The 16,170-nt window shown below is 35.0% G+C and overlaps 1 protein-coding gene across 2 annotated transcripts; it reads right to left on the bottom strand.

Annotated features, from left to right (window-relative positions):
• Positions 1-381: 381 nt before the first annotated feature.
• Positions 382-2,342, bottom strand: LOC145627198 (splicing factor SF3a60 homolog). 2 transcript variants are annotated; one of them, XM_081679592.1, is made up of 2 exons: positions 1,564-1,689; positions 382-1,472 (listed from the first exon to the last, which is right to left on the bottom strand). In XM_081679592.1, exons 1-2 carry the CDS (start codon positions 1,603-1,605, stop codon positions 498-500), a joined length of 1,017 nt encoding a protein of 338 aa, XP_081535718.1. In that variant the 5' UTR covers positions 1,606-1,689; the 3' UTR covers positions 382-497. The 2 variants fall into 2 exon arrangements, with proteins under 2 accessions (XP_081535718.1, XP_081535717.1); XM_081679591.1 differs by having other exon boundaries at positions 382-2,342.
• Between the last annotated feature and the right edge of the window lie 13,828 nt (positions 2,343-16,170).

The raw sequence follows: 16,170 nt of genomic DNA, 5'->3' as shown, positions 1-16,170 counted from the left end.
ACTTAAATTAAAGGTAGATAATTTTCAATCTATCAATAAGTTACTAAAGCAAATATCCTCCTCTTAATTGCTTCCTTTGCTGAAGTAGTGTCAGCTATCTAACTTTGTTACTCTGCCTTGCCATGAATGTTTGCTTCACTTGTGCTTCAACACAGATTCCCTGTATTCATACTAGCGTATGTTTCTTAGAAGTCTTCTAATCTATTGCATTATTGACTTATTGTTCATATTTCAGTCAATTTTGGCTTATGACTATTGTCCTTGATCTCATCTTTTCTAATCAAGTGCTCTACAACCTTTGCGTTACATTATTTGCTAAGATGCAATAATATTAGGTAATTAAAGGCGCAACCTATGATGATAGAAGAAAAGAACTTGATTCAAAGGTATCAATTGATTCAAAGGTAACATAAGACGAGATTGAGTACATGCAAACATAAGTAGCTAAGTTCAGATTCAAGCTAATACAAAAATAAAAATAGTAGAGAGTAATGGATCTAAACTTGAATTAGACCCTGCCTAACAAGGTCATTGTAGGTCTTCTTGTTGTAAATGTTACCCTCTGCATCCTCGTATTCCTCGAGTGCATCAGGCTGCCACAATGACAACCCTTTCCTCAGCTGAATCTGCTGCCACAGCTCCTTGGCATCATCGATTCGAGTGATCTCATGAAAGGTCTTGGTGTTGGGTATACCCAAGCAACTCATCCCATGCAGATGACGCGCTCCATGGAAGTGGTTTTCAAAAGCCCTTCGGCCCTTGTAGGTGAAGTTGCCACATATCTCACACTTAAATTCTTGGTTAAGGCCGTGAAGCTTGTAGAGCCAGTAAGGTATAGGCTTCCCATCCCAACCCAGTGGCAATTTAAGCGGATTACAATCCGTTTTGTCGTCGCAGTCCTCTTCTTCTGCATCATCACTTCCTATCTCATGTACATGATCAGCATCACGATCACTAGCTAACTCATCGAAACTCATCCCCTGCCTGTTCCTAACACGTTCTCTAGTCCGCTCAAAAACGTCTTTGAGAAGCTCACACAGCTTGTTTACTTTGGCTTCAATTAGTGCAGTTTCCTTACAGCAGTAGTAGTCATGTTCTTTTTCCTTCTTAAAGTGCTTTCGGTCAAGCTTCTCTAGAGGCGTATTCTTCACAAGAAGAAGTCTCTCCGCTCTTTGGTAGACAGTACCACCAGATTTGAGCCCCAAAGTGTTCAATGCCTCGTTAATCTTCATCGGTCCCAACTCAATTAGACTCTCAACCGTGTCATATGCATCAAACTGCTCGATAACATCATCGACAGTAGTCGTTGTCCTAGGCCGCTTTTTACCTCTTTCAACTGTCCAACACGCCTCAAACTCAGATTCGGCGATCTTAAACACTCTGTCTAGGAACATCAGGGGCTTGGTACGATCCAAGAAAGACACCAAGTATGCGAGCACACCCTCCATATAGTCCTTGTATTGTGCAGTTGCCTTGTATTTGGAAGGAATCATATCAATTGTAGGAAAACTATCAAGAAAAACCACATAATTGATAGGGTGACCGAATTTAGAATTAATATACCTGTTGTAAAACTCGTGTAAATCGACATATTGTCCGAAACATTCTTCACCACTGAAGGGTATCTCCATGTTTTGTAAATTAGACAACATCTGCTCGTACTGCTCTCCATCACGGACCACCGTAGAAGCCGCCTCGGGGTTTCGACGGCCGGATTCTCGTATCATCTTTAACATGTCATAAAACACGTCAAACACCTTACTATTATTGTAAACATCCATCTTACCAGATGACAATTTCTCTCAATTTTGATTGAATTTTTTGTTTCAAATCAAACAAGTTTCAATTCTCTGGTAAACTAATACTCGTACAAAGCTAATCACAAATATGTTTTTTTGAAATAAAGATAATCATATGTATTTATATTATTACTGAGAAACCGACCTAACATTGTTTTAGATACCATATACTTGATCATCACGTATGGATACTTGAATTTTATTCTAAATTGGATTATTATGCTACCTAAATTTTAAGTATTATTATATTTTTGGTAAATTTTAAGCTCCTAACAAAAATTTAAAAAAAAAAAAAAAAAAAAGTAATTATAATATAACAAAAAAATAAAAACCGATAGGTAATTAAAAAAAATTATATCGGGCCCTCCTTTTTATGCTCAGCGGACCTGTTGTGATATTATTTGGGCTTCTTTCTTGGACTTGAGCTCTTTAATCCTTTATTTGCTTTATCAGTTGGTTCATACTCCACATACTAGCTTTTAAACCTTGGGACTCCTTAACTAGTCGAGCCCTTAGTCATCGAACCTAATTTAATTAGCTCGGCCTTCGGCTTCAAATATACGGTCATAAAATAAGATCAAACTCCAATATCTTTGCAGTGGTTCAATAAGCTTAGGAATTGTCATAAATCTGCAAATTCCTATAAAATAATATCAACTCTACAAAAATACTAGAACACGTATATTAGTAATAAAAATAGCTCCGTAGAGCTCAAATAAGCATAAATATGAACGTCGGACGGAGAATAAAACATTGAAACTACAGACTCGTGCATGGTCTAGTCATTCATTAGCTAATTTCCAACATCGTCAATTCTTTGTAAAATGATCGAAATTTTCTCAATTCTTATCGGAATTGGGCAAATGACCTACCATTGAAAATCTATCGAAACAAGCCAACACCTACAACTTAAATCACCTCAAAATAAATTAAAGTTTGAAAGATGTCTGCATTCAAAGACAAGCCTACTATATTTGAAGTCACAAATTAACCCTTTCTAATCTTATTTTACCGCCTCATCAATTTACCATTGGAAAATTGGTTTGAATTCTCCTTCACCAATGAGTTGACTCCAAATGACATTTTAATTTAATGGTCTATTCTTTGCTTATAGACTTATATTATTATGTTTCAGGTCCATGATAAGAATCATTGGAAATCTCTTCAGGCCCCATTTAGTTTGGTGTAAAATGTTTTAATGGATGATATCGTTTTCCCATATTCTCCGATTTCCTTTTTTTGGGTTTGTGAAAGGTTGAAAAACAATTTTTCCAATTGTGGTAAATTACACCCTTTATGGTGGAAAACATTTTCCTTTGTGAAGTAAGAAAAGCTACATTTTCCTCTTCTTCCTACTTTCGTTTTACATTCCTCTCATCCAGTGTCACCTTTCTACTCCTATTTTTAATTTCTCTGTACCTATTCTTGTAAGTAACCATACAAAGTAAAAAATAATTTACAATTGTGATTTTTCTTGAAAATATTTTTTCCATGAAAACTAATTTTTTTTTTTTTTTTTTTTTTTTTGTTGAAAATGTCTTACATTGGCCCCGTTTGGTTTAATGGAAAACATATTTTCAAGTAAAACCACACTTGTAAGATAGTTTTCATTGTTTGGTTCTTACAAGAAAAATTAAAATGAAATCAAAAATAGGATTGGAAATGTGGGGATTAGATGGAAGAGAGGAAAGTAAAAAGTATGTAAGGAGAAGGGAGAAAAATGTGTCTTCCCTTATTTTGGAAAGGAAAATGTTTTCCACCATTATGGCTGCAATTTTTTACTATTAGTAAATTATTTTTCACCACTTCACAAACCCAAAAAAAAAAAAAGGGAGATAATGGAAAAATCATTTTCTGTTAAAATCATTTGACACCACATCAAACAAGGTTACCAAACGGGGCCTAGATGTAAAGACGACCTGTTAAGGGTTGAAACACTAAATTGGGGAAATCTCTATGCTTCTTTGGAAAGCCTTGAAAAAACCTTTTTTAATAACAAGTGGCATTGTTCAAGCCATGAGTGGCAATATTTATTTTCTAAGCAAGAATAATATCAATAATCTAGTTAGAGTTGTCAATTCGGGTAAACGGGTCGGGTTTGAGTCGAGTTAGTGTGATTCGGGTCATCTCGGGTCGGGTCAATATGGGTTAATGTTATAACATATGCGGGTCGGGTTCGGGTTGGGTCATGCTTGAGTCGGGTCACACGTCGGGTCATACATCTTATCGGGTTTGGGTCGGGTTTAAGTCGGGTTAGTAAAAGGTCGGGTTACATTCGGATCGGGTGAAAAATAGTTCGGGTTAAATTCGGGTCTTTACAGGTTTAAACGAGTTAAAGTCGTTCTCGGGTTCGGTTCAAGTCAATAATTTGCGGGTTATAATCAAGTCGGGTCATTCCCAAGTCAGGTCATTCTCGGGTTCGGTTTAAGTCAATAATTTGCGGAAAACATGTTTCGTCCCTAAACACATGTTGTGAGACTAACCTCTTGAAATTCAAAGTGAAATATTGAAGGAATAGAGTTAGGATTCAATTTCCGTTCCAATACCAACATGAGATAACGACCTATACATATTGATTCAATAACAAGTCGAGTTGAATTTGGGTCATGTCAATAACCAGTCGGGTTGATTCGGGTCGGGTTTGTAATAGGTTGGGTTAGTTGAAATTCGAGTTGGGTTTGTAGCAGGTCAGGTTAAATTCGGGTCGGGTTAGGAACAGGTCGGGTTGAATTCGGGTCGGGTTAGGAACATGTCGGGTTGAATTCGGGTTTTAACGGGTTTGGGTCAATTTCGGTTCAGGTGGGGTTCGGTTCAGGTCAATAATTTACGGGTTACATTCGAGTCGGGTCGTCTCTATGTCGGTTAATGTTCGGGTTCGGGTCTCAAATACTCGGGTCAACTAGGGTCTAGGGTTGAATCCAGGTCGGGTTAGGTCAGGTTCGGGTCACCATTTTTTTCGTGTTCAGACGGGTCAGTTAATAGGTCGGGTTAGGGTCGGTATTTTGGATCGGGTCAGCTTTTGACAGCTCTAAATCTAGTTAGTGGCATATTCTAGCTTAACATATCAATTTTATTTTATTTTTTATATTATCTAGAATAATAATTTCAATAATCTGATTAAGTGGCACTGTTCAAGCCATATGTTTAAGGTTAGATGTGTGTAGAAATATGTGAAATTCCTATATTACAAATATGTGAAATACCTACAAATATGTGAAACACCTTACTATTTTGTAATCCATGATAACAAATTATTAGATTTTCCTTAGACAACTTTTTAATTTTTCCCTCAAAATTGATTGAATTTTTTTGTTTCAAATCAAAGAAGTTTTTCTCCTAAACATTTTTTTAATTTATTTTTATTTTTATTTTTTTTATTCAAATGAGGCAAAGGCAGGGAGTAAGAAAACAAACAAGCAGAAAACAAACTAAGGAGGGATTAGACGTGAGAAAGTCACCCTGGCCTCTAATGTCCTCCTCTAAAATACTACTAAGACTAGACGGAATAAAATTAAGAAGATTCATCTAGTCTTTGTGAGAAACCGACCTAAGAAGGGTAACTTAATCCAAGATAATAATTTAATCACATATATATATTTATAATAGTGAAAAATCGACCTAAGATGGGTTATAACTACCTAACATTGGTTTTAGAAACCGACCTAATCATATATATTTGATCATCAAGGAAGCAAAATTTATATTTTTGGTAACATTATTGTATTTGCATCACCGACTCTTATAACGGCTACCTAAATTCTAGATTTTAGCAAAATTTATATTTTGGAAATTTTGACTTTTACCACCAAAAAATTTGGACAAATTGTTTTTTACCATCTACTATTTTAAAAGTTGTATTTTACCACCAAATAAAACTCAAAAAATTGTTTTTTACCACTTACCGTTTAGAAAACCGTTAAATCTAACAGAATTTTTTTAAATTCTTCAATTTTCGTGCCCAAAATATGTTCTTCATAGGTTTAGGGGGGCATTTTGGCCCTATGGGTCCATTTTAAGGTCAAAATTGATAAAAAAAATGATCAAAAATACCTCGTTTTGCGTGTTTAAAAATACATCGAATTACGTGAACACGCAAAACGAGGTATTTCTGATCATTTTTTATCAATTTTGACCTCAAATTGGATTCATAGGGCCAAAATGCCCCCCTAAACCTATAAAAAACTTATTTCGAGCACGAAAATCGAAGAATGTTTTTTAACACCGTTACATTTAACGGTTTTCTTAACGGTAGGTGGTGAAAAACAATTTTTAGAACATTATTTGGTGGTAAAATACAACTTTTAAAATAGTAGGTGGTAAAAAACAATTTGTCCAAATTTTTTGGTGATAAAAGTCAAAATTTCCTTATATTTTTGGTAATTATTATTATTATATTTTTGGTATATTTTACCTAAGTAAGCTCCTAAAAAAACACACAAGAAGCAAATTACTACCTATATTTATAATCGTTAGTGTAACAAGTGTGATTAGATAAGCTTGAATAGCAAACTAACCAACCAAATGAAAAAAAAAAAAAAAACAATAAATAAACTAGAAGAAGGAAATGATCGAGATTATAATGCTTTTGTAGGGGGAAAAAATCAATTTAGTATATTTCTATAGATAGTGAAATACTCCATCCGTTAATAGTTATGTGCAACTTTGCTCATGTTTACGGTTTTCAAGGCAAAAGATGGAGGGCAAATATTAAAGGGAGTTAATAAAGTGAGTGGAGAGATAAAGTTGGTCCCCTCCTTGCAAATATGGAGGGGAAATCAGATTTTTTTTGGAGGGGTTTCTTTTCCCCCCCAAAATTTCACAAAAATTTTGAATTTGGGAAATTTAAAATTCCCTCTAACTTACAAAAAAAAAAAAAAAAGAAGCTAAACTACCAAGTTTTCTGATTTCATATCAGCATTTATGAGGCTTATAAATAGCAGCCTCCATCATTCATGAAGCATTGAATGCTTCTCAATAATTACATAACCATGTTTGTTCAAAAGATAGACCAAATCCACCAAAAGTTAGCACTAATTACATACGTTTAGCCCACATACAACCTAAAAAATTACTCCTAATCTAAAATTAGTGCTAAACAAAAGTTAGTCTTCAAATCATCAAGGCATCAGCTTGAGGGCAACATCATCTCATCAAAAACCTTCAACAGCCCACCCCCTTCACCATCTACAGCAATCTACAAGTGAACAAAAGAAACAGAAGACATGGCAGCCATAGATGAAGACCCTTTTTTCGACATTGAACACTTAATTTCAGAGGAAGAAATTGTAGAGTTGTACTATGATTATGAAGAGCAGATGCAAGATGCAGATTTTGAAGCATACAACTCAGACAATGAGAACATGCAAGAAGAGGCATAAGAAGAAGACACAATCGTTAACAACAACAATCAAACTAAGCAAGATGAAACACAAGCATCATTGTTTGAAGAAGGGACTCACCAACCAAACAGAAAACAGCTGAACATGCATCAAAAGAGAGAGATTGTGGATGCAATGCTATTGAAAATGCAAGATGGTAACCTACCAAGAGGCTACAAGGTGGAATTATCAATCAAGTTCAAGGTTCATAAACCAACAATCACAAGGCTTTTCAATGAAATAAAAAGGCAGATGGCAGAAGGGAATTTGATTGATGTCAGGTCCAAAAAGATAGGCAGGACAGGTCCAAAGCCAATGGAATTTTCTGATGAATTCCTACAGTCAGTCCCACTGCAGTTAAGGCAGACAGAAAGATCATATGCTGCAGCACTCAACATTTCACATGTTACTCTTCATTATTTGAAGAAAAAGGGGAGAATCAGAACACACACATCAAGCAGCAAGCCAGCACTGACATCAGATCACAAGGTTGCAAGAATGAAGTGGTTTTGTCTCACATAAACCCAATCCAAGGTAATGAGAACCCCACATTTGATGACATGAAGTATGCCATCCACATTGATGAGAAATGGTTTTATTTAAACCCAGATAAAAGGAGATTTTATCTACTACCAAGTGAGGAAGATCCCTATATGGCTCAACAATCAAGGAGGTTCAAATTAAAAGCTATGTTCATGGCCATTATAGGGAAGCCTCTTTATGGGAGAAATGGGGGAACTCTTACATGATGGGAAATAGGGGATATTCCCATTCACACAACAAGAAAGGGCAAAGAAGTCAAGCAAAAACAGACCAGCTGGCACAATGGTCAAAAAGCACTTCAAAATGTCAACAAAGATGCAATAAGAGACATGTTACTTAACAAAGTCATACCAACAATAGTGTCAAAATGGCCAGCAAGTTTGCCCAAAAATGTGGTGATACAGTGGGATAATGCAAGGCCACATCAAGTACCAAGAGATGAAGAGTTCATTGCAGCAACACAAGCAAATGGATTTAACATTAAGTTTGTGTTCCAACCAGCACAATCACCAGATTTGAATGTGTTAGACAGGGATGTCAATGGGGCAGGGCGGGGCAGATGTTGGCCTTCCCATCCCCCTCCCCACCTAATATTTTCATCCCCATCCCCATCCCCATCCCCGCGACGGGTCCAATTTTCATCCTCATCCCCGCCCCACCCCCACTTGGATATCCATCCCCACCAAAGACCCGCCTAATCCCCACCCAAGATCCACCTAATATCCGTATCTCAAATACACAATCTTACATAATTAATACGAATTATAAAATAAAACATTATATACACATTTTTGTGTTATAATATAAGTGTCGTACAAAGTATTATAATTAATATTGTATTTTATGTAATTATTTTATAGAATAAAAGTATGTAATTTTGCTTTAAAAGATATATAGTTGTGGGTATGAGGTGGGGATGGGGCGGGTACGAAGTGGGGCGGGGCGGGGCGGGTGGGGCGGGGCGGGGCGGGTACAACTTAAAATCCACCCCCGCCCCATCACCCATGGCGGGTATGGTTTTTATCCCCATCCCCGCCCCACCACCCGCCAAATCGAGACCCATCCCCGCCCCATTGGGGCAAATGGGGCGGGGATGGGGACGGGTCTCCTACTTGACCCACCCCATTGGGGCGGGGATGGGGCGGGTCTTCTACTTGACCCGCCCCACTGACTTAGGTCTATTTAGATCTATTCAATCTTTGCAATATCAATCTTTTCCAAAGAATGTAGATGAGCTTGTTGAAAAGGTCATTGAGTCTTATAACAATTTCAAACCAGAAGTAAACAAGTACATTTGGGTGACATTACAAAGATGCATGATCAAGATTTTAAAGGCAGAAGGAGGGAACAAGTACAAAATCCCACATATGAGCAAGAAAAAGCTGGAGAATTTAGGCATTCTCCCAAATCAGATTGAAGTGGACAGGAGTATAGTGTTGGAAGCTGTGGAATTCCTGAACACAATGTTCAGACCAGCACCCTAGGGAAATCATGAAGCAGAAACAGAAGACACAGAGGTAGATGCAGACTAGTTACAAAGAGACACAGACAACAACCAAACACTGCCACACATAACCACTTAGGAGTGAACAATGATATGTTAAATTTCACTTTTGTTTTGTTATTTTATGGAACCAATCAATAGGTGGTTAGGTGTATTTTGTATGGTAGGTTATTGAAACAAACATGAAAGGCAGTGGTGGTTTAGTTCTAGTGCATTTGTAACAGGCTTTTTGTAGCCATATTTTCAAGTTATTGGAAGTACTTAATCACATGAATCCATCAGGAGATTAATTTTTTTTATACACAACTCTTCAAACATGGTTACCTCAACATCAATCACAATATAGTGATTGGTGGAGCTATACCTTTGTTCAAATAGTATTTCATAGGAGTCCCTTCATAATTTGGATTCAATTACAACACTATAGTGTATTAAAATGGGGACTGTATAATAAGAACAACAAGGGGCATGTGAAGGGAACTCCATTACAAAATGTTCTCTACACTATGATCATTGAGAACATTTTTCACACAACCCAAACACCCAACTCAACAAACCATCATAAAGGGTCATCATTCAACAATCAAATTCCCATATGCCATTAGTCATGATTACAACATCAACCAATCATTATCCAATCCATAAAATGCATCATAAATTAATCATATCCATGATAAACAGAACCAAACCAGAACATCCAAAAACAATTTATCCAACACAGAAGGCAACCAAACATGACCATCAACTAACTAATCAGTATCCAACAAAGAAGTAACCAAACATGACCATCAACTAATCAATATCCAACAAAGAAGGGAACCAAACATGACCATCAACTAATCAATATCCAACACAGAAGGCAACCAAACATGACCATCAACTTATCAATATCCAACACAGAAGGCAACCAAACGTGACCATCAACTTATCAATATCCAACACAGAAGGCAGCCAAACATGACCATGAACTAATCAATATCCAACACAGAAGGCAACCAAACCAGAAAGCAATCCCAGTCCTCACCAACATCCAACATAATATCCAACATAAAAAGGACAGAAGCACCAAAACCATATCCAACATAATATCCAACATAAATAGGACAAAAGCAGCAAAACCATATCCAACATCAGAACAGAACAGATGCATCATAACATAATCAAATTCATGTGCATAACAGAACCACCATAAACAATTCATGTCACAAGCATACACAATCAACTTAAAAAAAGGGACTCAATAACAAAAATTAAACAAGTTAGGAAGCGTTACGAGTGCAGCTACATACTCAGAGGGTTAAACTGTAGGGTTCATCCGCCTCACATAGCACGTCACAATAGGAACAGAACAAGAAGGCACTTCTGGTTTCTTGGAGGAGGTTCCTCATCAGAAGACAGCACAATCAACTCGTGGTCAGGGAGGCCACGCATCCTTCTCAGGGCAACACGCACGACCTTCCTAGTAGCCTTAACTCTTGGGGGTGGCCTTTCCCTCTTAGATCTAGGCTTAGTGGGCACAACAGCACTTCCCTCACCAGGCTCAGCAACCAGATCTACAACCATCTCAGAGAAATCAAGCGATTTACGACGGGACTCACCTTCACCCTCCTCCTTCTTCGCTCTTTCTTCCTCATCAATGCTTTTGAGGACTTGACCAAGGGCTCTGTAAGTGTACAGAGTACAGTAGGGACCCGTCTCACTTGACTCGTAAAATTGACGAGGAAAAGGAGATCCAACCTCGAAGCAGTGCATGAGGTTTAAGATCAAATTCTCCTCTCTCTTGTCATCCGTAGCCATATATGCATCCTTTAAAGGATCTAAGTTCACCATTTTTATGGAGGGACTTTGATTGAGAAAGATAGAAGAAGAGGAGAGTAGATCTGGAGTGAACAATTGAGAAAATCGCAAGAATAGAGGAGAGAGAATAACCCAGAAAGATGAACTAGGGTTCATCTTATGAACTCTCCAGAACATATAGGGAGAACGATTCATCAGAAATTAATTTTGGTAGTTGGGAATGTGAGTAAATGAAGAGAGAAGGGGGGAATTGGAAGATGAAAGGAGGGAATAATTAGATTAGGTGAATCTGATTAGTTTAGGTTAAGTTAGATTAGGTTATAATAAGGGTATTGATTAAAAAAAATTAATTGAGGACAAAATTGTAATTTTGCCCTTTTTTTTTACTAAAAATAGAAAGAAAATGAAAAGTTGCACATAACTCCAAGCGGACAAAAATGAAAAAAGTTGCACATAACTATTAACGGAGGTAGTATAGAATTTCATAAATCAATTTCGCTTAAAGCACACAAAACAAAAAATTTAAAATTTCAACTAAACATCACAAAAAAAATATACCTTTTCGTCTATGAGGAACATAATGCTATTTACTTTGGATGGATTGATAGATTTTTGAGATCTGATGGAAATTCTTGATATAAAATAAGAGTGTTGGAAGAAAAAACGAGAGAACAACAAATGAAAGGGAATAGTCCCACATTGGTTTGGGGAGTGTTTTTGCCTTGCTTATTTATTGAGTGACTTGGAAGTAGGTGTTGTACCCCACACACATGCGCACGCCGAGTTGGATCGGGTCAGAATTGAGCCTTGTGGACTATCAGTTACAATATGTGGGTTAATAATCCCCCTATGATTGAACTAGTATGTGTGATAAAACTACTTGTATGGGAGTATGAAAATAATTTCAGACGTTATTGGGAACATTTCTTCTAAGCATGTACGCGGAGTAACTTTCACGTACGATGCCCACAAGGGCATGAGGTTGAGGTAAGACAACTATTGTACTACATCCGTTAACTATTATTTGCAACAAAGGTTTGTCATTGTGTCACTATACAAGTACCAAACTACCAACTAAAATATCTAAGATTTTAACTCTATTTAACCCCATTAATTTTATTATTATACCATGCATAACTACTTGTATTTAGCTCTATATACAAGCAATAATAATACTCGTACGTGCAATATAATAGACATATAGAATTCAATATTGATATATAGAACTATAATACAACTACTAAAGTTTATTAATTCCCTTAATTAATTACTAGTTTTGTGCCCCATACGATATCCGAGTTATTTATTGAATTTTAAGATAAAATTTTAATCAATGTATCAAATTTTAAAGTATATCATTGATACAAAATTAGTTAGGAATTGATGTGATTTTGTGACGATTTGCTATCTAGTAAGCATTTAATGACTAATAATAATGTTGGTGGAAATGTTCGATTTAATACTTTAAAAAAATATAAAAAAAATTAGCAAAAAATAAATAAAATAAAATAAATGTTCAAAGTCCATTGTGTTGACCCGAACTCAAAACTTTGGGCAATAGTTGGACATTTCTTGACTCATAACCTGAAGTGACTCAATCCGAGATGACTCATGACCTGACCCTAATTGACAGGTCTACATAGTAACAAAATTCTATTAGATTGTAAAGTATATTATTCTAACCGATTAGTATGTATTATAAATGGATGTTTGACGCTTTGAACTACTTCCTTCGCTCCAAAAAAATATTATGATATAAATAATAAATTATATGATAAATTTTAAAAATTATATATAATCTAATAATTTTTTTGAATAAAATTATAATTCAATTTGTAGATCTGAAAAATTGGTATTTTATCGAAAATAACACTCTAAACTAACAATTTTATCCTAAAATTATATCCAAATAGAATTCTAAGCTATTTCTTTTATCTTATGAAGGTTATTTAAATCTATCCCCCAACGTGGCACGACAGTTGACAAAAAGTTAAAATGCTAAGTGTCGCTGTCTCGTGACCTGGCTAAAAGTTTAGCTTTATATATTAGTTATATAATATGATACTTCAAGTTAGATATTTATTTTTAAATATAATAATACACAAACAAATATGAATTAATTAAAGTTCTTATTTTAATTGGGATTTAAGCTTCAATGACCCTCAATCAATAGTTTAGACAATAGACTTCAAATAGAATAACATCAATTTGTATACGAAGTAGCAGTAAGTTTAACCTAAAATAACACTTAACTTGATAATTGAATAACTTAAACTTCTACTGAAAATAACACAAGATGTTATTAAACAAAATATCAATAACTTAACTCAAAGGTTTAGTAGCAAAAGGATACATGATAAGTCACCATTTTATGTACTTAATATTTTTTTTAGGATTTTTTGTAAATTACCACCCTAAAATTTAACATGTATTGAAATAACACCCCATTTTTGTTGAAATTAAAAATAACCACCCATATTTTACAAAACTGTAGGTTTTACCACCCCTACCTATACTCCGGTCAGTCTTCCGAGCATGTGCCCCACAATTTCATTATGAAGAACCCTAATTTTCAATTCAAGTTAAATTGAATGAATCAAACAACGATTACATCATTAAATTCCTAATAAATCACATTCCATACAAAAAATATCGTATAACTTGAATTCTACTTCATTAAAACATTGCAAAATAACTAAAAAAATATTAATTAAGTGCGATCTTCAATTACCTTGTTGTACAAATTGGTGTAAAAAAATTTAAGTACGTTTTTTAAAGGATTCGCTTGTCAATTTGCAAAACTTGGAGTAAAAATTGGTAGAATTTGTGAAAAAAATGAAGAATTTTAAGTTTGGTAGTAGTTTGTGAAACGAGGAAATAAATCGAGAAACAACTTTTATAAAAATAAAAAAACAGTCGTTATGTGGGGCCATGCTCGAAAAACTGGTCGGATTATAGGTCGGGTGGTAAAACCTACATTTTTTTTGTAAAATATGGGTGGTTATTTTTAATTTTTTTAAAAATGGCTGGTTATGTCAATACATGGTACATTTTGGGGTGGTAATTTACAAAAAAATCTTTTTTTTTTAACTACTATTTTGAGTTCAAATTTATATACTTTTATAGAGATTTTTATGCATAATTATTAAATTATGGATTGTGAACAGGCCCGTTTCTGAGATTTTGGTGGCCTAGGGCGGACATATTAATTGAGGCACTATGTAAGTATTAAAAATATTTGAGTTGGGTATGCAAAATGTAAGATTTTTCACCCAATTTCAACTCCAAATTCTCATATCAAATTTTGAAAAATAAAAAATGTATTACGGACTTTACGGTAGTGATAACTCTGTCACTCTAATAAAGTGATAAGTAGTTAATTAATCAAAATTCTCCTACCAATTTATCTTATTTTGATTCTATAAATGAAAATTTCAGATATAAAAATTCAAAAAAGAAAGAAATGATAAAGATTGAACACAAACCTTATAAAATTAAACAATGTCACATCAATTCGGTGAAAAATTAGATAATCAAAGATGTGATACTTTTATCAAAAAATTCAGATTGTTATGGTAGCACTCAAATATACAGAAATTAAGAAAATATTGTAAGAAGAAAAAAAAAAAAAGAATAAAAAATTATATAGGTGAATTATGGACTTCAAATGATGCATAGATATAAATATAACTAGTAATATGCCCCAGATTAAAATATCATTGTTAATTGATTTTATTAGGGATTTTTATAGAAAAATTTAAATTTTGGGTATTGGAAAAGTCTCAGTGGGATGTAATTGATGTCTTAGAGCATATTTAGGAAAAAACTAAATATTGGGAACGAAAATCATGGGAATTGAAGATTTGAAGTTTTTTTTATTTTTTTATTTTTATTATTATCATTATGGAAATTGTTAATCTATTTATACAGAGAGCAAAGGTTCATTGTTTTATTTATTTTTTTGGGACTCACACTAACCCGTCAATTTGAGATGATACAATTCGGGATTTTCCTTGGGAGGTATCGGAAAGGAATTGGAATGTAATAATATCAATTCATGTAGAAGAAAAGGTTCTCTATTGATTCAAGCGTTGTGCCCTTTAATAACAAATACAGAGCATCACAATATTAGGCCCAGGGCGGTTGCCCCACCTGCTTTGGTCCAGCGACGACCCTGATTGTGAAGCTTAATTCTTTAAGTGTAGTACTTTTTGTCTTTATAATGCACAATGTTAGAATTTGGACACTGTATTTTGATGCCTTTACTCGCTTTTGATCTTTGATATTTATACATTCATTAAAAATGGTGAGATAAGTGGAAGAGCCTAAATAAAATAAATATAATGCTGTAAGGTAAGGTGAACTTAAAATAAAATAAAATATTGTTGCACCAAATATAATGTTGTAAGCAAAATGAAGGATGCAACTAAAGCCCACATGGACCACATGTGAGCACAAGTCAACGTTCAGCACATTAATAAAGTGATGGGTTTTAACTTTCAAACCCATTACTTCTAGGGACGGAATGTTTGGTTCACTAAGCTGGAATGGGTTGGAATGGATTTTGAATTCATTTTACGGAGTATGATTTTATCTATTTGGTTGGACTATTTAACTATGGAACCTCATACTTGGGGGATTCCAGCTCCACCCCATTCCATTGGAATCTCATACTCACCTTCCCTCTAGAGATTTATAATCCATACTATGAAAATCCATTCTATGGTTAATCCAGACAACTTTAAATTGGTATGGGATATATAATTCATACTATTGAAATATGAGAATCCATTCTATGGTTAATCTAAACAATTTTAAATTGGTATAGAATCCATACTACCGAAATATGAGAATTCATACCAATCCATTCCAGATTAGTAAACCAAACTATCCCTAAATAATAAGAGGAGCAGCCGCACAAAAGAAAGGAGGAGAAAACCTAAACCCTTAAACTACCCTGCTGTACTTCAGGAGATGCAGAAGAAGAAGGAGAGAGGTTGTACTACACATCAAGGATGCACTGTTACACCTCCTCTATGCCATTTCCGTACTGGGACGTATCCAGGACGAAACTGGGTTCGGGTAGTTGGGTACGCCTAGGATACGTCCCCATGGTGTACCCTTGAAAAATGGTACGGGGAGCCTTTTT

The sequence above is a fragment of the Chenopodium album genome, chromosome 4 (assembly GCF_948465745.1).
Source record: "Chenopodium album chromosome 4, dcCheAlbu1.1, whole genome shotgun sequence".
Taxonomy (NCBI): domain Eukaryota; kingdom Viridiplantae; phylum Streptophyta; class Magnoliopsida; order Caryophyllales; family Amaranthaceae; genus Chenopodium; species Chenopodium album.
The sequence above is the reverse complement of the archived record's forward strand: the minus strand, read 5'-3'. Positions and strand labels throughout refer to the sequence as shown.

Coding starts and splice junctions, on each gene's coding strand:
- LOC145627198 (XM_081679591.1), bottom strand. CDS start 1,781: ATGGATGTTTACAATAATAGTAAGGTGTTTGACGTGTTTTATGACATG.